General features: G+C 47.2%; 1 protein-coding gene across 2 annotated transcripts in view; it reads left to right on the top strand.

Moving 5' to 3' along the window:
- The window catches only part of COL5A1 (collagen type V alpha 1 chain), a 127583-nt gene extending 105349 nt beyond the window's left edge, over positions 1-22234 (top strand). Inside the window, exons 42-66 of one of the 2 annotated variants that reach the window (XM_042830738.1) lie at positions 401-508; positions 1795-1902; positions 2471-2524; positions 3288-3341; positions 3546-3653; positions 3750-3803; positions 3891-3998; positions 4421-4474; positions 4787-4894; positions 5978-6031; positions 6309-6362; positions 6830-6883; positions 7303-7356; positions 8093-8200; positions 8629-8682; positions 8782-8835; positions 9134-9241; positions 9613-9666; positions 10061-10096; positions 10930-10983; positions 11322-11580; positions 11956-12068; positions 13268-13336; positions 16875-17108; positions 19362-22234. In XM_042830738.1, the coding sequence (XP_042686672.1) occupies positions 401-508; positions 1795-1902; positions 2471-2524; positions 3288-3341; positions 3546-3653; positions 3750-3803; positions 3891-3998; positions 4421-4474; positions 4787-4894; positions 5978-6031; positions 6309-6362; positions 6830-6883; positions 7303-7356; positions 8093-8200; positions 8629-8682; positions 8782-8835; positions 9134-9241; positions 9613-9666; positions 10061-10096; positions 10930-10983; positions 11322-11580; positions 11956-12068; positions 13268-13336; positions 16875-17108; positions 19362-19508 (2262 nt within the window). In that variant the 3' untranslated portion in view covers positions 19509-22234. Of the gene's footprint in view, positions 1-400; positions 509-1794; positions 1903-2470; positions 2525-3287; positions 3342-3545; positions 3654-3749; positions 3804-3890; positions 3999-4420; positions 4475-4786; positions 4895-5977; positions 6032-6308; positions 6363-6829; positions 6884-7302; positions 7357-8092; positions 8201-8628; positions 8683-8781; positions 8836-9133; positions 9242-9612; positions 9667-10060; positions 10097-10929; positions 10984-11321; positions 11581-11955; positions 12069-13267; positions 13337-13390; positions 13460-16874; positions 17109-19361 lie in introns of both variants that reach the window. The other variant, XM_042830739.1, reaches the window with a different exon arrangement.
- Positions 22235-22564: the final 330 nt, after the last annotated feature.

Here is a 22564-nt window from a genome sequence, read left to right on the forward strand (position 1 = left end):
TCCAGGACATCCAGTATTTTGCTTCTAAGTCACCAGCTTTCCCTCTGAAAATTGTTCCCACTTGAGAGTCTTGGTCAGTGCAGCCATCCTGGAAGAAAATACTCCTTGTGCAACCCTCCCTGCTGCATTAACCATGAAGCGATCATGCACATGTTCCAAACTGATAATGTGCCCCCAGGAACTGAGCTCCCTGCACCAGCCATTCCAGGGATTTTAATTAAAAAGGATCTGCAGAACTTGGGCTGATGGTACCAAGCTATCACATGGAAGTTACCCCTTCAAATGTGCTCATTTATTGAGTTGGTGCATCTGAAGCTTCCTACTGCTGAATTTCTTTCTTCCTGTATATAGATAGCACCTGATGTTCCAGTAATATCTTCCTTCCTCCTTCCCCACACAGGGCTCTCCTGGTGAGCGAGGTCCTGCGGGCTCAGCTGGCCCCATCGGCTTGCCAGGGCGACCTGGACCACAGGGACCTCCAGGACCTGCAGGTGAAAAGGGAGCACCAGTAAGTACCAGCTCACAGATTAATGGCTGTGGACCCTGTAGAAATGGAGCTGAACACGGAGACAGACTGGGCGAGGTGTGAAAAAGGAGAAGGGGAAAAAAAGGGAAAGATGCTACGTGCCTCCTGCAGCACGAGCGTGCTGGTCCGTCTGCTGACACCCATGCAAAGATGCTGTGAGCAGAGCTGTGCCATATGGTCCTGCCCAGCACCCAGCCCACGTGCTGTCACGTCTTCTGCTCCCCCAGCACAAGCAGGAGATGCAGCAGGCAGGCAGGGCAGTGGGCGGGATGCTGCTTTTGGGTTGGTGCTGAGCGGCTCAATGCTGCAACAGTCCCAGAGGAAAAGGAGGGGAGGGTTGTAACTCTCACCCCAGTAGTATTGCAGGGAAGCGTTGCTGACTTCTGGGTTGCTTTAGTTCTCACCCAGGTCCAGCAAAAGGAGCAAATGCAGGCATTGGTGATTTCAGACTGAAAGGCAGTAGCATTGATTGATTGTTGCTATCAGAAGTGCTTATCAGCCAGTGTATTCCACATTTGATGGCTTATTAGAAACTCCAGCAGCTAGCCCAGAGGCAAGCATCTGCCAGTGAATCAGCCTTGCAAACATCTGTCCTGCCTGGTGTCTATGGGATATGCTCTTGGGCAGATGAATAGGCAACTTACGTGGCATCTAATTATTCAGAAGAGAGCACCAAGACTCGGTCGGATGCAATTAAATTATATACGAGGAAACTGAGAAATATCTACTGTTCGATTCCAATAAACAAACAAATTTGAGCAAAGGCTCCAGGCTTGAGGAGTACAAGAAGATGTTTAAGTGGGAGGCCAGCAGAGATTGCTTTATTTGCTTCATGTATTTTCCATTGTCCAGAGGTTCAGGAGGGAGCTCAGGGCCATTATTCAGCGATTAGCCATGGACAGCCAGCCCTAGCGTCAGCAAGCACTGGCTTGTGGAAGTAAAAATTAGTTGGAGATTTGTTTGTCATCCAGAGGGAGATGGCAGAGGATTCAGATTAAATCTAGTTATATTGCCACAGCAGTGAAATTGCAGCTGTGATCTGGGTATTCACCGTTTAGATTTGCTTGGGTTTTATCTCTGAAGATAGAAATTTGGTCTTGTTTAGAGAGCGAGCTGCCGAGAGATATCAGCTGGAGGCCAGTCTTGCTATGCATGCCCGTACAAGGCAGGGGTCATTAGCAGCTGAATACGATGCTAATGGCCTTTAATGGGTCAATTGGAGGATGGATGAGAGCTCTGCGTGACTTTCCTACTCTTTCTGCTTCCAGGGTGAGAAGGGTCCTCAAGGACCAGCAGGCCGGGACGGCATCCAGGGTCCCGTGGGACTCCCGGGTCCAGCAGGTCCAGTTGGCCCCCCCGGCGAGGATGGAGACAAGGTGGGAACAAATAGCAATCCCTGCTGTGCGGGGTCACTAGGAAGGAACTGGGCTGTCTACCCCATAGCCACTCTGCTGGCACTGGCTCAGATCTGCAGCCTGTTGTGACACAAGGGTGGTTTATGGTGCTTGCAGTCCCCTGGGATGAGTGGAGTTGGGTTTGGGAGAGATTGAGGCTGACTGCTTCACAGGCACTTCTCAGCTGAAGCTCTCAGCATCCCCTAAGCCTGTAGCAGGTGGCCTGCCCTTGGGTGCGTTGCCTTTCCTAATTAATTACCTTTCCCCACTCTCTCATTAAGCCTCTCTGGACTGGAGGGTTCTTAAAAAACGTTAGCTGGGATGTGTCACTCATCATTGCTAACAAGCTCATAGGATGATGCTTCTGCATCAGGAAAGCTTAAGGATACCAGAGGGTTTAGTTACACCTGGAGCAGCCGAATCTTTGGCCTCTTTCAGAACTCGCTGGGTTGGTTCTGTAGGAATTGGCATCAGGGCACAGGATGACTGCTGGGTGGGGAGATGTGGCAGTGGTCTCCAGGTGAACTAACTGTGTTCTTTGCACCTGCAGGGCGAGATCGGGGAGCCTGGCCAGAAGGGCAGCAAGGGTGACAAAGGGGAGCAGGTGAGTGTGATGGATGTCATCTGTGGCTGTTTTTTGGCTGAACGTGTGGTTATGTCACGCAACCTGCTGCAACCAGAGAATGGTCTCATTTTAATTTCGTCCCATCTTTCCTTTCTCTTCTCCTTTGCTTTGTCAAATTCACCCACAGTGTAAAAATGAAAGTGTCTGCTGAAATGTCTTTCTCCTCCAGCTCCCTTGAGATGCTTCCCTCTCACTTACATACTATGTAAATATCTTAAGCATCAGCAGCGCTTGCCTTTGGAGTTGGGCATTTGGCTGCAATTGCTTTTCTAGATGCATGTGACACACGGAAGGTCCTTTTGTGTGTTCAGAGCCTGAGGAATGGAAAATAAATTGTACAGGTTCTCCTGTAAATGTGCTGAAATACGAGGTCAGGTTAAGCTGATTTGGGCTTCTTGACCCTGCAAGTAGGTAGCTGCACCTACGTGCAGAAGGTGATGCTGGGCTAAGGGTGATCTGTGAGACATCTTATGTTACACAGACATGCACAGATGGCTTCTTTCTTCCCAGAAGGACTTCCAGCTTCCACCTCCCTCAGAAAGTGTTTTGCAAAATAAGCTTAAGTGTGTCCTTGGGCACCAGTCCTGCAGGACCCTGGTGCATCCAGGCTTGACTCCATCCTTCCCCTGCTCTCACTTGAGAATTTATGCAGATTTAATGGATGCTATGCTCAAGAGCCTCTCATTGTACAGGTGAGGTTTTTCACTCCTAAATATGACTTTGCACTTCTGTTTCCTGACAGGGTCCACCAGGTCCTACAGGCCCACAAGGTCCAATTGGTCAGCCAGGTCCAGCTGTGAGTACTGTTAGCAGGAATTCTTCTTACCCAAAAGCAGTGCTGGGAAGCACTGGACAGAACTGCAGTTTCTGCTGGGAGCTGCTCGTACCCAGTGCGTGTGGATGAGCTTGGCTGCTGGCTGCAGGGGGAGGTGGTGGGGCCATATGGGCTTTTTGCCTGCCGTGTGCCCATGCTAAGCTGAATCAGACTGTTTCCTCATAGGGTGCTGATGGAGAGCCAGGTCCCAGAGGACAGCAAGGCCTTTTTGGTCAGAAAGGTGATGAAGGACCTCGAGGTTTCCCCGGTCCCCCCGGCCCTGTGGGCTTGCAGGTAAGCTGCAGCATCCGGAGGGGGCTGGGGTGATGAGGGCTGAGGCTCTGCAGGATGTATTCACGACCACAATTATCCCCTTCTACCCCTGCACAGGGCTTGCCTGGACCTCCTGGCGAGAAGGGAGAAACAGGTGATGTTGGGCAAATGGTAAGAAGCTTTTCTCCTCCCATTTTCATCACTGATGTACGTGTTTTTTCCAAGGAGCTTGTCTGAAATGTCTCCTCTTTCCCTCAGGGTCCACCAGGTCCACCTGGGCCCAGAGGCCCCTCCGGCCCACCAGGAGCAGATGGACCCCAAGGTCCTGCTGGGGGAATAGGAAATCCTGGTGCAGTAGGAGAGAAGGTAAAGCATGCACTCCAACCTGACTAAGGGCTGCAGGAGGTTTGTTCCAACACTTGCTGTGAGTGGGGTGGTGATGGGGTAAATGCGTGGCTGCAGTCATGCACAGTCTGTGAATAAATAGGTGCTATTTGAAGGGAGGAGGCTTCTCCCAGTTTGAAGTGCATGTAGTGCTGTCCTTGAGATACTTCTATTAGTGATTTCTTCTCAATTAAGTAAACAGATCCATGTGTATATATGTGTATTGTGTGTGTATTTGTTAATATAAGCCAAGGAGGTGGAAATGTACCTGAAAAAGAAAACTGTGATGCTCAATGTCCAATGACTTGCTGAGGCTTGCAGCTCTCAGAGGCCGAAGACGTTGAGCAAATCAGCAGAAAGGTCTGCATCCTGTAACTGTGGGCATCTTCTTTTCCTTCCTGTAGGGTGAGCCTGGTGAATCTGGTGAGCCCGGTCTGCCTGGTGAGGTCGGCCTGCCGGTAAGTCTGCTGCTGTGGAGGAGAGCTTTTCTCCACCACAAAGTTGACTAAAGGGGTTTCAGAGATGCACAGATGTTGCTGGGGCTGTAGGGACTGAACCAGCCATGTCCTTGGTGTGGGCATCACACAGAGACACTGCCACGTTCTGGGGTGTTTATGGAATAGCTTCAAGTGACCGAATGCAGGCTGTGCATGACAGCATGAACACCACTGAGTCTTCGTGTTTTAAGATACAGACAGGCTTTTCCAGAACTGATCAGAGGATAACTAGAGATCAGTAATAGTAATAGACACAACTTTTTTCTTTCACAGGGTCCAAAAGGTGAAAGAGGTGAAAAAGGTGAAGCAGGTCCCTCCGGTGCTGCTGGTCCACCTGGCCCTAAAGGTCCACCAGGTGATGATGGTCCCAAAGGCAGCCCTGTAAGTACCCCCTCCTGTCAAAATAGCACTTCCTTGTCTTGCCTCGTGGAGATTTTCACATGGGAAGACACTTTTCAGAGAATTCTGTGAAATCTGAAATTGTTTACCAGCAGATAATTGCCCATCTAATATTATGCATTGATAATCCCATTCCTTTAGAGTGCTAATGAGGAAAAGACCCAGTTGTACCTTGTCTTCTAGCAATACTTGAATTGTTAGTCTCATTTTGCAGGCTATCAGAAAACCCATCCCTATGTAGAAGGTGGTACTTCTGCTTTGCACTTGAGTTTATGCATTGCCAGTGTCCTCTGCACCAAAGCAAAGCTTCCAAAATAGCCTAGAGGAGATTTATGTGAATTTGGGAGCTGTATCTCCAGGGTCAGATCCCCGCTAATGCAAGTTGTTGTAGCTCTATTGAAGCCAGCAGGGCTGTACTGATTTATACCAGCTGACAATGGTACGATATTTGTCTTGCCTGCTCCTTTGATGCTTGTTGGCTGAAGAAATTCATCATGCGATAAGCAAAGATGGTACGAAGCAGCAGAGGAGGCAGGGGAGTTAGTCATCTCCCTTAACAGATGGTTTTTGGGATGCTGCATTATTGGTTGAAACCTATTGTCTGAGCACTGCTCTAAGGATCATTTGAAGTGCACAATAGGATTGTAGGGAGAACTGTGGTGAAGTTATTTTAGTCGTCGAATGATCTGAGAGTATCTTCAGGTGAAAAATGTTACACATTAAATGGAAAGGAAAAGCAAAGCCTTCTAATCTTTGCATCCCCAGAGCTGAGAGGATTCCGCTGTCACTTGTCTGATATATTTATGAAAAGCTCGATGAAATCCCATGTTGATACTGGAGCTTTGTGTAAACTGGCTGCAGAGCTGAGCTGGTAACTGTGACAGGTTGAAATTACTGAGCACGCAAAGCTGGGATGTGATCTGGGCTTAGCTTTGAGGGTAGGGAATTGGGATTTTGCTCCCCAGGCTGAACGCACATGTTGCACCTAGAGTGATGGGTGCGAGTGCTCTGCAGGTTTGCAGGTGCAGTTTCTGACCTGGGGATGTCTCTCTCCTCTCTTTGCAGGGTCCAGTTGGTTTCCCTGGTGACCCTGGTCCTCCTGGAGAGCCTGGCCCAGCTGTAAGTGTTTGTCTCGCAGAGGGGCAGTTAGGTTCCTCCTCTTGATGGAACACGACTGATTGCTGTTCAATCACCACTAACTCTTTTGTCATTTACTGTTCTTGGGGAAAGGGTGGGAAGTCCCACCGTAAGACCATTCTTCTGACCATGCTGCAGCCTTTGGGGCAGTAGCAATGCAAAACTTACATGCTGAACAACACCTGCTGCTTCCAATGCTTTATTTAGCTCCATTCATACCCTCCATCTGCCTGTTTATTTCTTTCTTCTCGTATTTTAGGGTCAAGACGGTCCCCCTGGTGACAAAGGTGACGATGGTGAACCTGGTCAGACAGTGAGTAACTGGATGGATGGGATCTGTGTTCAGTCCCTATGGTTACTGTGTGCAGGTGCAAAGGGTTTGACACAGAAAGATGTATGGCAGCAAATTCCCACCAGCTTCCTCTGAGCAAGTCCTCTGCTCCTTCCCAGTCCTGTCCTCCCTCTTGTCTGTGTGACCCTGGCTGCTGCCATCCACCCAAGGCTGCTCAGCAATACATCCAGAAAGCAAACAGTAGCTTCTAGAGAAAAAAAAAATCCAGCCTTTCATTTTAAATTTTCCATGCCTTATGGTATTACATGGCGGGAAGAGATAAAACGAGGTACCACCTGCAGCCCAGGGAGGTGTCAGGAGTTGTACCAGCCACCCACACCCTGGTTTGGAACAAACTCTGTGTCTCTGCTTGAGTTTTACACACTTTACTCGTTCCTCCCATGTCTCGTGGTACAGTTATGACTACTTCTCCTCCACTCTCCATCTAGGGGTCCCCAGGTCCCACGGGAGAGCCAGGCCCTTCTGGACCCCCAGGAAAAAGGGTAAGCAGATCTTTTAAGAATGATTTTCCATGTGTATTTGTATCATTTTTCATAAGCTAATTTTATTACTAGTCTAAAGTAAACGTAAGGCAGTAGCATGTTTTAAAAAAAAAAAAAAAAAAGTGCCATCCACAGCCATTGGAAATCAATGGGAAAGTTTTGAGCTGAATTCCATTGTTGCTTGTTTTGTTTTGTTTTGTTTTAAGATTCTAATACCCAAAAGGAAATAAAAGTTGCTCCAACATTTCCTCTCTTGCTGGTAGAGCCCAGGGGTTTGTGCAGCAAGAAGCTAGTTTGTAAACCTTTTCAGAGAGATTTGCCTCTGTGTTGCCTTCTTTCCTGTGGCCGTGGCATTGTTTTGGTAACTCCATTAGAGTGTTGCAGATCAGGGTAATCTGAGTTTTGCATCTATTCTGTAGGGCCCTCCTGGTCCTGTTGGTCCTGAAGGAAGGCAAGGAGAGAAAGGAGCCAAGGTGAGAGCTGAATGGGATTTCTTTCTTACTGTGTCTTTCATGTGCCAAACTGCTCACCCTCTGACGTTGTTATTTGAAAGACAGTGATTTGATTTTGCTGCGTTACAACAAATTAGCCTGAATTTGGGATCACTGGCCTCAAGTCTAAATGTGTGTTTTTATCTTTTAATGAACTCCATGGAGATAATCAGAGATTGGTAAGGTCATGGGAGTGTTTTCCTTGCTTTGAAATGACAGAGTGCCATATTTGGCAACTTAATGTGCTGTCAATGAAATGGCACGCTGAGTCCTCCATCATATCCCAGAGCTGGCACAGCATTATTGGACCGTTGTTATTTCTGTAGGGGTAATGGGGGAAATGTAAAGTGGGATTGCAAATTACAGCTCCAGTTGTCGTGGCAGCCTCAGGAATGCTGATGGCGGAGGACATGCTCTGCTAGCACATCTCCCAGGACACAAGCAAAGAAAGCTTTGTGCTCTGGAGAGCTTGCAGCAAAGGCTGTTCTTGCTGTAAATCAGCAGAAACAGACAAGTCTGAAAAGTGAAGTTGTCTGGGAGAACGCTTTTCCTCGGCACATCAGGGATAAGGAGGGAGCAGGAAGAAAACCAGCAGATGGAAAATGTTATATGCTGTGCAGGGAATTGCATTCGCTCCGTGATATCCTGCTGTGTCTCTGAAAAGATGGGTCAGTGCCCCAGTGCATATTAAGGCATGCATGCTGTCTCTTGCATCCAGGGTGAAGCTGGTTTGGAAGGGCCTCCTGGGAAGACAGGTCCAATCGGTCCCCAGGGTGCTCCAGGGAAACCCGGCCCTGATGGCCTTCGGGGAATTCCTGGTCCAGTTGTGAGTATTCCCAAATACTCCTCTCACCCGAGAAAGCTTCTTGGTGGCGTTGCTGCTGTAACCCATCTGCCTTGGAAGATGCTTTGTTCCCAATGTAAGATGCTGTCTGCAAGGGAGCAGACGGTTTCCATGCTTAGGTGCCTGAGAACAGATGAAACATCCTCAATGGAAATGGCACAGTGATGGATACCATCACCCAGCGTGTTTTACTGAGTGTTGGGTCTGCTTGCACTCTCTGCATTAATGTTCCATTGAGCTCAGAAGCCACTTTTCCACTAGAGATATTTATGCTCGTATTTTTGCCTTTATCTGCAAGAAAACAGGGCAAATATCCTCTGGCATAGTGGCCAGATGAGGGTGGGTTCATAATCATCTGGGAGCAGTACTGTTGTGAACGATGACTTTGAGAGGACTGCACTGTTTTACAGGGTGAACAAGGCCTTCCAGGATCCCCTGGCCCAGACGGCCCCCCTGGCCCACTGGTATGTCCAAACCATCAAATCTGAATGAGTGTTTGAGATGGGAGAAGGCTTTTTGCATGAATTCATTCTCCCCTTTGTTTTCCCTCTTGTCTCCCAAAGGGCCCACCTGGTTTGCCTGGCCTCAAAGGAGACTCTGGTCCTAAAGGAGAAAAGGTAAGTGCCGTGCATGACCCCATTGGGTGGCCTGGTGTCTGTGTCTGGCATTCACATGCAAAATGAACAGGTTCTCCACTGCAGCGTTTCTCTTTATGTATCTGTAGCATTTCCTGTTGCAAAAAGGGCAGTGCTTTCACCTTATTCAGCTGTTTCCATATGTCAGGGATAGCTATGCACTCCTGTCACCTTGCTTAGATATTTGGGTTTGTCCCTATGAAATGTCTTTCACAGGTAAATTTGGCATTCTGTTAACTGCAGAGAGAGATTGTAATTAACATCTGCTATCTTCCCCTAGGGTCATCCAGGTTTAATTGGTCTTATTGGACCACCAGGTGAGCAGGGAGAAAAGGGCGACCGAGGTCTCCCAGGCCCCCAGGGCTCTGCAGGACCCAAGGGAGAGCAGGTAAATGCCAATCTCAGCATGAGAACGTTTTTGAGTCACATTTTCTACCTGAATGTGGTTTATGCTATGTATGAAATATAGTGATGCTCTGAAATGACCCATTTTAGGAGAAATAGGGTTCTTGAGGGTCGCATGAGAAGAGTTGAGTAGACTTGGAGAGATGGTAACACAAATATGTGTCAGGAGGACTGACTTTCAGAACTGTGTGCCATACTCTTGTTTGGATCACGCACGCATTTAAAAACCAATTTAAGCTTCAAATCTTTATGTCCTCCAAAACCAGTTGGTCCTCCAAAACCTGTGGTTAATTCCATAGTTGTGGACCAGTATTGCTGCCTGCAAATCAATATTGTTCTGCTCTTATTTTTCAGGGTATCACAGGTCCCTCTGGACCAATTGGACCCCCAGGGCCACCAGGACTGCCGGTATGTGACCAGTAAAAAAGGTAACCTTTAGACTCCTGGGGAACTGTGCAGCCCTTCTGGGGTCACTTTGGGGTTCCCAGATAACCCAACACAGCCTTTCTGGAGTGACTTCATGTGATGATGCTAACAGCAATGGGGATTGCCCAGCTGAGCATAATAACAGCACTTGGATGTGTTTCAGGAGTGCTTTTTTGTATGCTTGGAAAAAAAAAAAAAAAAAAAAAAGCAGCATTCGTCTGAAAAATGGGCCCAAAAAGGGAGTGAATGTAAAAAATAAATAAAATAAATAAAAATTGCAGAAACTAGCATGGTGGTGTTCTCTCTCTCTCTAAGGAGAGGCTGACTTCTCTGCTAACAAAGATACTAACTCCCTTTTGTATTTTTCTCTATGCAGGGTCCACCTGGTCCCAAAGGTGCTAAAGGATCATCAGTGAGTATAGACATTGCTAAGTGAAGAGGCTGAGGATCTCTTATTAAGTGCTCAGCCTGCTGTGACTCCTCCACATCAGCAGTGTTAAGGCAATTAGCCAAAGATGGCTGTAGCAAATGCAGCCTTTTCAGACTATCCCAGCTCAGAAATTATAATTGGGGAAGGTTTCTGTTACATGCATTGTACTTCACTGAACATCAGTGTAGCAAAGATCATAAGGAGGAATGCAGTGAATAGTCCTTATGAGAAAAACTACTACTGTAGTGCAGAGGGTATTAAAAATAGACTGTGAAGCAGGAGGTGGCAAGCTGAAGAACGAGGAACTCTGTGAGAAATGCAACACTGAAGTGAGCTTCATGTTACAGATCTCCTATTCAGGCAGTTAAAAATGCCTCTTGGGCAACTTCCTGAAGTCTTTTTTTGTTTTGTTTTGTTTCTTTTGTTTTTCCATAAAGAATTCAATGTTTTATTAATTCTGAGCTTGGATTCGATTCTGAAATCTGCTGAATTGATTTGGGGAGGTAACATTTTCATCCATTGAAAGATCCTTCCTTTTCTGCAGGAAGCCTGAGGAAAATTTGATCCCTGCTTAATCTTGATCTGCTTAATCCCAAGTGTTTGACATTGTTTCTTACCGAGCACCAGAAAATAACCAAAACACAAATTTTACGGGGGGGACGTGGGGATGAGAGACCCTCTTTGTGTGACTAGAAGGGCAGGAAGGAAACATTTACTGATAGAGACTGTGGAAAAAAAAATTAAGTTTGGGCTGTTGTATCAGTTACAAATGCTATTTACTGAGTGACTTGTGTTTTTCCTTTTTTTCCACCTAGGGTCCAACGGGTCCAAAGGGTGAATCGGGTCTTCCTGGGCCCCCAGGGCCTCCTGTAAGTACAGCTCCATTACACAAACTTAATGGGTGTCGTCGTGTAGATTTCCAGATAAAGAGTCAGCATTTCGGGAGTCCTGCAATGGAGTGACATCTGTTAGGGATGCCAGGGAAGAAAGCAGAAGGTGAAGGGAAGAATTAGTAATGAGAGGAGAACAAGAGAAGCAGGAACCAACGTTGGTGGCTGGGGTTTTCCTCAGTGCCTCCATGGGTGTTTCAGATACCTAGTGTGCATCTTGTGATGCTGTTCTTCAGCACTGGTGGCTGCTTTGGCTGTTTCTTCTGTTTCGTCCCTATTTCCACTGAGAAGTTGCATCTTCTTCCCCCATCCATCAGGGTCCTCCTGGAGAAGTCATCCAGCCTCTGCCCATCCAGTCTTCCAAGAGGACCAGGCGAAACATTGATGCCAGCCAGCTGGTGGATGATGGAAATGCTGACAATTACATGGACTATGCAGATGGCATGGAGGAGATTTTCGGCTCACTGAATTCCTTGAAACTGGAAATTGAACAGATGAAGCATCCTTTGGGCACTCAACATAACCCAGCTCGTACCTGCAAGGATCTCCAGCTCTGTCACCCTGATTTCCCAGATGGTGCGTCCTGGGACAGGGGGGACACAGGGAAAAAACACAGTGGGTTCCCAACTCCAGCTGGTGAATATGGTTCAGTGCAGGAAGAGAAAGATTTTGGGGACTCCCAGGCCCTTGTTGCCCCCTGAGGAATATGGCTGATCACAGAGGTCATAGAGACCTAGAGACATGGAGAAAAATGGGGATGTGTGTTTCAAAAAAGCTGTTCCTGAAAGATGCCACAGTATTATATGGTATCAACCATCATTCTTCTTAAAAATACATGTAATAGTAGCCTATGATGGGGATGATACAGCCCGAGTAAGATGGTTGTTGAAGGTTGATATCCCTTCACAGTGCTGATTCTTTCTTCCCCTCTCCTCCTTGTCCTGCATCCAGGTGAATACTGGGTGGATCCTAACCAAGGATGTTCCAGGGACTCTTTCAAAGTGTACTGTAATTTCACAGCTGGTGGAGAGACTTGTATCTTCCCTGATAAGAAGTCTGAAGGAGTAAGTCCACACGACTTTCTTTAATATCATGATGATAAAAGATTGTTTCCTAATATGAATATTCATATGCACGGTGTTGGTTATGTTGATGCGTACTGATCTGCTTAGTTGACCCATACTCTTAATTTTTGTCACACAGCCATGCGCTGTTTTATGGAGCTGCTCTCCCTGTTGCAGAGCTGCTCTGCTGGATGCAGGCTGTGATGCTCCTCAAATGCAAATTGTGCTACTACTTGCACAGTGCCATAAGTGTGAGAAAGGCTCAGCCTGCTGTTTTTCCAGAGAGAGGACCTTGAACAGCTATCACAGCAGCATTAAGTGTCGGATGAATGGTTTTATTATAAGCCATAGCAGAGTTTAAGACATATCCCCTTTCTGTCCGTCCTTAACGCAGTAGAAGCACGCTAATTTGCTTTATGGTTTGCAGGCTGTAAGGAAAGGACAGTCCCAGGACACCTGCAGTAAAGTTTGCCCATTGCTTTTGGAGAGATTTACAACAGAAGTGAGGGAATTTTTGGAAGAGGGGGGGAGCACACAGCAGCCATGCTCCTTCCTTGTGCTCTGCCTGCAAAACAAGGGGTTCAGCTGCTCGGATGGGACTGCTATAAGGGAGGGATGCTCTGACACAACCCTTCTTGCCAAGGTCTCTCCTTGTCCCAGTCTAGGTGGTTGGAGCTCCACCGTGCTCAGTGGTCCAGCACTATCAAAGGGTGCTGCATGTGCTGCCCTGTGTGCTGCACAGCCTCTGGAGGCACTCAGAGGCTTTTCCTTAATGCTGCTCTTTGCCTTTCCTAGCCCCTCAGCATCTGGATTTGACATTAGAATGACAGCAGCCTCCTCCATTGCCAGCGCTTTCACCGTTCATATTTCTTTTTATTTTCCTGTATCTTTCCTTTTAGCTCTCCTGCCAATAGTCTGCACTGATGGTTTTGCATCCAAAGTATCTAGAATTAGTGATCATTAGCCCTTAGCAAAGGAGGCTGGTGCAGGCAGTGGCATCTCCTTCTGCTTGAACTTGGCACCATAGGGCTCTGCCGGCTGGTCTTGTTAGTGGTGTATAAAGATTAAGAAAACATGCTTTTAAAACAAGTCGGCCATTTTCGATAAGACATGCAGATGCTGCCCGTGGGACTGAATGTAACTTCATTTCTTTCTTTTTTTCTCTTTTCTTTCCTTCCTCATTGCCGTCCACAAACTAGGCTAGAATTACTTCTTGGCCAAAGGAAAACCCAGGCTCCTGGTTCAGTGAATTCAAGCGCGGTAAACTGGTAAGATGCATCTCAGTGCTTTCAGTTTTCTTTAACCCGTGTCGTATTTTACAGAGTAAAATGGCTCGTTGGCCCAAAGAACAGCCTTCCACATGGTATAGTCAATACAAGCGGGGGTCTTTGGTAAGTGGCTAACCTTGGCCCTCTAGTCTGAATCAGAGCACGTCATCCGCTTTGGTATGGCCAGACCTGTTGCACTCTGCATGCTCGACTAATCGCCATCGCAAGTTGCAGTTAAAAGGTTTAAGGTGGAATACTTCAGGTGGAAAAAGAAGCAAAGCCACACAGGGATGCGTTTGGTGACCAGCTCTGTGCCCTGCAGGAGGGTGCTGCTGCCCCTTGAGCTGCTCCCATCGTAGCAGGGGCAAACTGAATGGCCCTGCTGTCCCCAGGGAGAGCAGCCTTGTCCTGCAAGCCTTTGTGTGATGCCTCATGCTGGAGCTGAGCTCTGTGCTGCTGCACCACTTTCCTTGGGGGGTAACCTAGGCTGGGTTGGTGACTCTGCACATGACCAGGTCAGGTTGTCCTCAAAGGAGAAATCTCGTCTCCTTGCTGGAGATGAGCCATGCTGGGAGCTCCCACACCATCCCCGGAGCTTGGGAAAAGTGAAGTCACTGATTCAAAGGAGGAGATTTCAAGCCACATGCGTTCCAAGCCTGATGGCCTGGGATTGGATGTAGGCACAATTGAGGTTTATTTTTAAGGGAGAAAAAACTGCTGTGAGGTCAAACAATATTTGATGTCAGCAAGCAAACTAGACATCAACATGTTAAAAAAAAAAAAAAAAGAAGAGAGAGAGAGAGAAGCAGTTCCAGTATTTTGTCCTGTAGCTGAACAGTTGTGTTGTGCATAGATCGCTCTCCCACTGAGCCCTTCATCGAACGATGAGCACAAGCCAGCTCTCCTCCAGCAGTGGAAATCTTCCACATGTGTATCAATTCCTACAGGATTAGCAGGGTGCACATCATGAGCTCGGTCAGATCAGAAGGATGAGGGAAGGAGGAAATGCTCAGCAGACATGAGCAGGTGGAGGTGCTGAGGTCCCCGTTGCCCAAGGCAGAGGTTTCCTGCAGAACGTTTAACATCCACCTTGAAGGGCAAACAAAGGAGGATGCTGCCTTGTTTCCCTCAGCCACCTTTCATTGTCACTAAACACGTATGCTCTGATTCTGCCCACAAGAAGGATATGGCTTCTGCAGCTTTTTTGCACCATCCAACAAGGCCGCGAAGCCAAGGCTTCAGCCTCGTAGCTCCTTGGAGGGCAATTACTCATAGCTTAATTACAGAGCACTTCATCAATTAATATTACAAGTACATTCATCTCTGCATCTTCTGTGCCTTTTTTCCTTTCTTTTTCCAGCCTGTTTGTCGGCTACTTTAGAGGCTGAATGGGCACCCTAGAGCTTGGGGCCCATTTTTTAAATAGGAATTTCAGTGCCACTTTGTTCCATCTTTCTGCGTTCTATTCTGTTGCCTTTTACCTGTCCCACATTTCCCATTTGCAAGAAAAAAGCCACCAGCACATAGAAGACCTTCCACAGCAAACCCCAAAACTGTAAAGTTTGCTTTAAAATAAAATAAAATAAAATAAAATAAATTCATACCAGTCAAATATTTGGAACTATGAGACTGGTAAACTGGGGAGGTGTTTGCCTGGACATGAGTTGGTTGAATTCTGTTTGTGGTTTGGCAGGATGGCTGTGGGTGCCCTTCAGGTTGGCAGGGCTGCTCTACTCAACCCAGAGCCTTTGTGCCCAGCCTGGAGTCACGGCACTGCCAATGACACATCCCATAATACTGCTTACACCAGGTATGCCAATGCTTGCCTTTCTTCTGATGGCACCCAAAGTAAGATGGATGGAGTAAATGGGGAATACAAAGAAACCATTTTGTTTTGATGCTTCCCCACCATCATTAATCAGTGACACAGAGTACATGGAGTTAATTTCCCAGCGTTCCTCATGACGCAGCCAGACTGCATTTAGAGGGATAACAGAGTTGCAGATGTTTTCTTTTGGCCTCTGCTTTCCTCCTGTGTGCATTCTGCACGCACGTAGTTCCCGGTAGCTCTAACAAGACCTGCCACCCATCCATCCTGTTATCCCTCACTGCCATATGGCATCTGCCACAGGCAAATACTCCAGCACAGAAAAAAGGGGAAAGGATTGATTTTTTTTATTTTTATTTTTTTGCAAAACCAACACGCTTTGTGCACACAGCCATTTCCCAGTGGGTCCAGTTGTAAACCTCGTGCAGAAGCAGAACAGCTTAGCACACAATCTGGCTCCCAAACCAAGCATCGATTTGAAATAAGAATACACAGGAAAGTAACTCTTGCAGGTCAATGAGCAGTGCCACGTGCACTGAGTACTCAGCTTTTTGTGTCCCCATCCTTCTACGTCCTGGTGGTTTCTTGCTCCTGGCATGCATGGCTCTCTCATGGTCAGTCATATTTAACTCTCAGGAGGACAGTGCAACAGCATCCTGACAACCGGTTGGTATATTTTATTTCTTCTCATCATCTTTTTTACTCAGAACTTTGTTGTCTGGTTGTGAACCTCTTCTATTGTTTGCAGCCCGCACCGTGATCTGATGCTTCACCGTACCTTGAAGAACTCTGTGCTGTTTGTATTTTTCTCCCAGTCATTTCTTAAAGAAGTCGGCTGTCTGTAGAGGGCAGTTTGAAGAGCTGCTCCAGTGGCTTTGCTGTGGCTGGAGGTGCCACCTCAAGTGCAGTCAGTCCATGATGTTGCTCTGGCTAATCCTATGGTGCTTCCTTGTTGGAGGGCGCAAGGGAAAGTGACAGAAAGGCCTGAAACCTGAGGAGTGGAGGAGCCTTCCATAACTTGTGTTTTGCAGAAATAGATTTCCAGAAACCGTTCTCCTTTGAAGGAGAAAAAGAACCTGATGTGCAGGACAGAGCAAATCCCCATGCAGGTGCTGCTGTCTGTAGGAGCAGGATTTCTGCAGAAGAGGTTGCAAGGATTGCTTGAAATCCCAGTGTGGTGGTACCCAGGAAAGATGAATGGGAAACACCTCAGTGTGTGCAAAATACTTACAGAGGTGAAATAACTGTGTCAAATGGGGCAGCAAAATAAAGCTCCAGACCCTTCCATAAATCTTCATGCTCCTCAAAAGCTGGAGAAATATGCTCAGTACTGGCTTTATGCCTGGAGATATACATCCCCGGATTTGTTCAGTGTTGTGTCACTTTGCAGCTGGGGCTGAAATCCCCATTCCTTTCTCCTCCTCCTGCCCTTGGTTTAGCTTTGTGTGGTTTTTTTCTTAGCTTACCATCAGGTCACAGACAGCAACACAAATAAACTGCCCCTGGCAGCAGGAGAACCAGAACATCTCTGTGCCATGCAGCATGGCAGGAGCCAGGATGGGGTGGGGAGACCCAGCCCCACAGCAGAGGGCAGGGTGCTCGTGCACGTGGGGATAAGGATGGATGGGAAATCTGGTGGTCCTTGAAGCTCCCTAAATGCATTCCTTTGCCCCTCACTGCCCAGCGTTTCCCCTTTTCCACTTCCCATAGCTCTCCTACGTGGATTCGGATGGGAACCCCATCGGAGTGGTACAGATGACATTCCTCAGGCTGCTGAGCGCCTCGGCCCACCAGAACATCACTTATAACTGCTACCAATCCGTAGCCTGGCACGATGCCACCACAGACAGCTATGACAAAGCCATCCGCTTCCTGGGCTCCAATGATGAGGAGATGTCCTACGACAACAACCCGTACATCCGAGCTGCATTCGATGGCTGCGCGGTACGTGGGGAAGATGGCAGGAAGGATCTCTGAGCAAATCGCTTCCCCATTTCCATCGATTTGGTTGCTCTGAGGATTGAGGTTTTGCCCTGAGTTCAGATGTTGAGCTGCAGCCCTGCCCTCCCCATGCGCGCGCAGCCCATGGTGCTCTTTTCCTTCTCTTCGGCTGTGAACCATGTCCAGAGTTTTCAAAGGTGGCACAACATCCAGCCTTTGCTTCTGCCTTCTGCTGGGCATCTGATTGAGGACTGAGCTCTGAGCAATCTGCCCTCAGGAACTGTAAATTTGGCGAAGTAGGTGCTGCTTGCATTTATTTCCAGACCCAGTTTGTCAGTGCAAAAGCACGCATAATTCTCACATTCTGCAACTGCAGTGCTTGAAGCCCACGGGACTGAATGATAGAGTTGTTTGACAGCAAAAGCCCTCCACATAATTTGAGATTAAAGTGATTCTGTTCTGGCAGACGTGCTTTTACTGTAGGAGCAATGAGAAAAATCAAATTAGAATCACTTCTTTTAATACTTCTGCAAGAGAGGAAAAGGGCATTCATCCCTCTACTGAAAACTCCCAGAGGTTTATCCTCAATACCACGTGTCTCTGGGTAACACAACTTGTCCTCAGCAAAAAAAAGCCCCCTCCTCTCTTCTCCTTCATAAGTCTCAGGGAAGCTGCAGACCACATGCTGCACGTTTTAAGGTAGACACATCTGATGAAAACCCTTTTAGGTTAAGTGATGCTGTTCAGGTGCCCTGTGTTCCTCTCCCTTTTTTTTTAATGAGGAATATTTGCCTGGAAACGGGACTGGAGCTCCTTTGTGTTTGTTCACTTGGTTGCTGCTTGCTGTAGCACTGGCTGCTGTCAGCACGACCAGCCTTAGTGCTGCAAGGTAAAGACTGGCAGGAGCAAAGCAGGGGAGCAGCATGGGCTGGTGAGCTGGTGGAGGGGCACAGGGCTTTGGGCATCGCTTCCAAGCTTCAGCCCTTCCTCCTGCCCCTCTCTGCAAGGCTCTGGAGGGGAGGTAAAAGACACAGAGGGGATTCGCTGCATCCTGCAGGGATAGATTTGGTGCAGAGCCATATCCCAGTGAGATGCTGTGAGAGCCTCGCAGGGCAGTGCTCTGCCTCTCCTGTGTTCCTGTACTGTCTCTGGGACCTCAGCAGGTCATCCTTGCTGAAACACTGGCAATAGCTATAAGGTTAAGAGCCTTAATGTGAAAAGTGAGACCTGGTTACCCAGCACAGCATTGCTGCAGAGGCCCCGAGAAGCTCCAAACCCTGGCTGTGATTGAGGCTGCTGCAGCCAGCGCCGGAGGAGCTCCAGGGCTAATGTTTGGGCCATTATTTGAATATGTTTCTCCTGATCTTACAGCCCTTTCTCAGTAACTATGATACAGCCTATTCTTCTGAGACACACAAATCAGAGGGTAAGGTAGAGCCAAAAGCTGCTCCATAAATTCACTTGTTTGTGCAGCTTTGTATGCTCCCGGGTGCACTTCTGCTCCTCCAATAATTATTTATATTTCAGAAATAACTGTATGGCTAGCAGGCATGATAAAAAGACAACATCACCTTGTGAATTCCATCAAACTTTAAATGCGGGCTTTTCGGTAGCGCTCGGATAATAGTCAAACTAATATATTCAAATTAAATTGCTTATATTTGCTCAACAACCCGTGCGTGTCCTTGGGGAGGCAAAACAACTATACCACAGCCACAGCAGTACTGCCAAGCTCCTGTTCCAGCTCTGAGCTATGCTGAAAGCAGTGATATGGGCCGCTCCATCCTCATGGCAACAGCTCCAAAGTGAGTCCTCAGGGCAACCATCTCGGCAGCATCCTCAGTGGTGCCCACTGCATCTGCAGGGGGAGTTGGATGCAGTGTGCCTGCAAATTAGTGTAGGAAATCCCTGGGTGACACCATCTGTGTATTCCTAGTTCACCAGTGAATGTCTGTGCATGATAACCCGCCGGCATTGTGTTTGAGGCAGCATTGCCTCATTCACTGAGGAAAAACTTCTTTACAGAAAGAATTGTTAAGCACTGGAATGGGCTTCCCAGGGAAGCGGTTGAGTCACCATCCCTGGATGTGTTTAAAAACCATTTGGATGTGGTGCTCAGGGCCATGATTTAGCAGAGGGTTGTTGGGGTCGTTTGGTTGTGGTTGGACTCGATGATCTTTCAAGGTCTTTTCCTTTTCCAACCTGAGCGTTTCTGGGATTCCATTGGAGCTCTTCTCTCTCCCTCTTCTCCTTCAGGCAAAGAAGGGCTATCAGAAGACTGTCCTGGAAATCAACACGCCCAAGGTCGAGCAAGTGCCTGTCGTCGACATCATGTTCAATGACTTCGGAGAAGCGTCACAGAAATTTGGATTCGAGGTGGGACCAGCTTGCTTCATGGGCTAAGAGCCACCTGAAAACTAGTCTCCAAATGAGCAACCTCGTAACCTCATTGCGCCATTTAATTAATTAAAAAAGAAGAAGAAAGAAAAAAAAAAAAAAGAAAAAAAAAAAAAAAAAAAAAGAGTTCCTCGTCGTCACATGCACGTTCTGAAACTGGACAGCGATGGGTTCTTTCCTTTTCGTTTTGTTTTGTGCTTCGTTTTGCCCCAGTTCCTCTGTGCCGCGGCACCCGCGCAGAATCGCATGACCTGACGCTGCCCACGTGGCCCATGGACCTGCCCTGCGTGTCCTGAGGTGGAAACGCATCCGAGACTTCTTCTCTCCTCCAGATGATGCCAAGTGCTGCTCTGCAGGTTGTTGTTTGTTTGTTTCTAAGGAAAAAATGGATAATAACTTGAAACTCCCGCGCTCAGCTTGACGTTGAATCCCGGCTCTCATGCGAACCCTGCTGAAGTTCTTCATGGTCATCTCAGTGACTTCTGTGAGATTTGCATCGGGTCTAGCAAGCAGATATAATGGCCGTGTCCAGAATCTGTAGGATCTTCATAGAATCACCTAATCCCACTTCTTACAAAATCTAACCCGACCGATTCGATCGCTAAAAGCCACCCTGAGCATCTCTTTCCCATGTCTTAAAGGTGCTTATATTTTTGTATGTTTGTAAGTAAATATTTGTATTGTATATTATTTGAAATGTTCCCACGTTCCTGGCTTCAAAACATGCATGTGACCCCACCTGACTGCTGCCAACCCACGGGGGGATGCAGCTGAGGCCATGCCCCCGCAGCCACTGATGCCTTTGGAATGATGTGCTTCAAAATAAGGAAAGCAAAGCCTCTTTTTGCTACAGAGCCCTACAAAGCAGGCTGCAGTTTGCATCTCTGCCTCTTTGCGCCCCTGCTTCACCGTCATGTATGTGTTTTAAGTTAATTCTTCTCGCCTCCGTGTTTCCTTCAGCGTTCTTTTAAAATAATAATAATTTAAAAAATTAAAAAAAAAAAATAATAATAATCTGTTCCCAGTGGCAGATTGCAGTGGCAGGGAAGATCCATTTGTCCTCTTGGGATATTGAGTGTAAAACAACAAAAACAAAAAAACAAAAAAAGAGAGGAAAAAAAAAAGGTGCTGTTTTGTTTTTACATGTCTCTTCGTGGTGCTATCTATCCGAGTAACGTTAACACTGCACTGGTTGGACTCTGCCATTGGCCAATCTCCCACTGACCGCTGCTTCAGCTGTTTCCAACACAGGCTGCACACTTCTGCTCCGGTCTCTGGTTATAAATGCATGCCAGCTTCATATTTGCTATGCAGAAGATCTCTTGTTTGCATTAAGGGAGCTTGCAGGGCCCGCCTAGGACGTATTAAAAGTGCTTACGCCTTTTCAAAAAGCATTCATGCATTTATACGGCCGTGATCACACCAGGCCGTGTCGGTGGCTGAATGTTTGTGGTGCTAATTGATGTCATTGTCGTGAGGACGGAGCTGTGTGTGCCATTCTCTTCCCGTGGTGGCTGCCAGGATGGCTTTCTGTCCCACGCAGCGTTTCCGAATCACAGCCCTCTGCCACCCCATTCCTTCTCCACGTGTTGTTTCGTTTTTTCTCCCCGGCTGTTTCCTTGTGTAGATCTCTTGGCTGGAAAATTTGATGTTGCAGGGGATTTTTGTAATTATTATTATTATTTGGCCTGGAGTGTTACAGTTGAGCCGGGGGGGGGAGCGGGAGGGGGGTCTGTCACCATAAAGGAAAGGACATCACATTTACTGTGAAAGAAGGCAACATATGATGTCTTTTCCCCCCTCCTTCCCTAGCAGAGAGCAGCAGCGCCCAAGGGAGGGAGCGAGGCGGGAGCTGCGATGCTGCACGGTGCTTTCGGGTCTGCAAAAGCCGTGTCCATCCATCTCCCTTCTTGTGTTCTGTCTAATTGCTATTCATTTCTATTTTTCCTTTTTCCACCTGGGGGGAGGGGAAAAAAAAACCTCAAAAGGTGCTACCCTAAAACTGCAGACTCCAGCAGCAAAGCAGTGAAAACGAGGATACGTACAGTGATCTGGTGCCTGCTCACCTTGGCACGAGCCTTGGCTGGGAGCATTGGGAAGGTCGAGGAGGTTGCACGTTCCTGTCTGCAACAGATAAGCCATATCTTGATGTGTGTGCACACGTGTGCGTCTGCCTAGGTCATGTGATTCTGTTCTGATGAATTCTCATCAAGGGAGCTTTTTTTTTTCTTTTTTTTTTTTTTTTTTTTTTTCCTTTTATTTCCTTGCTTTAAGAAGAAGAAGAAGAAGAAAAAAAATAAAGAAATAATTCCTCTGTTGAATTCCACAGTGTTGTAATTGTACTGAGCTCCAAACTGTTCCGATTCCCCCAGACCACTTAGCTACGGTATTATTGCAATAAAATTACTACTTGTATTTGCAGACGTTCTTTTTGTGTAATTTTATTTCCCTCTTCCCTTAATATATATGACTTGAACAAATGTTGATAAGAAAAATAAAACCTATGGAAAAAAAAAAAAAACAAACAAATTTAGTACATAAGGCCCTTTTTAAAATATACTGTCAAACGACGTATTGTACATTTCTTCAAAGTCCAATAAACATGTCATAAAATTTAAGTGTAATGCCCGTAAGAGCTATTTTTAAATATTTTAAACCTGTGTAATAAAGGAATAAATGTAATAGATTTTTTTTTTTTTTTCAATAAATCAAGTTTACTGTTTCCACCTAAACCGACGTGATGTGAATGTCTTCTTGGAGTCGGTCGCAGAGGGATTTCCCCCTGACCCCTGAGCTCGGTGATGCACGAAGAGTTCGTCGGAGTGGTGCAAGGGAACGTGTGCTGTAAAGTAAGGAAAGAAAGACCTCAGAAGGAGGAGCTCCCAGGCCTGGAATGCTATTTCTCAGTGAGGATGGAGCCAGCAATGTGAAGGACTTCAGCTGTGTACCAGAGCTGTGACCATTGGCCGCCAGTTCTCTGCTCTATAGCAATGGACCCGAGGAGCCGTTGCTTGGCATCACAACCTGTCCTCGACTCATTTGTCCCTGAGGTGAAGCCAGGA

The sequence above is a fragment of the Centrocercus urophasianus genome, unplaced genomic scaffold (genome assembly GCF_019232065.1).
Source record: "Centrocercus urophasianus isolate 14NV4802_14NV808 unplaced genomic scaffold, USGS_Curo_1.0 seq_34, whole genome shotgun sequence".
NCBI lineage: Eukaryota > Metazoa > Chordata > Aves > Galliformes > Phasianidae > Centrocercus > Centrocercus urophasianus.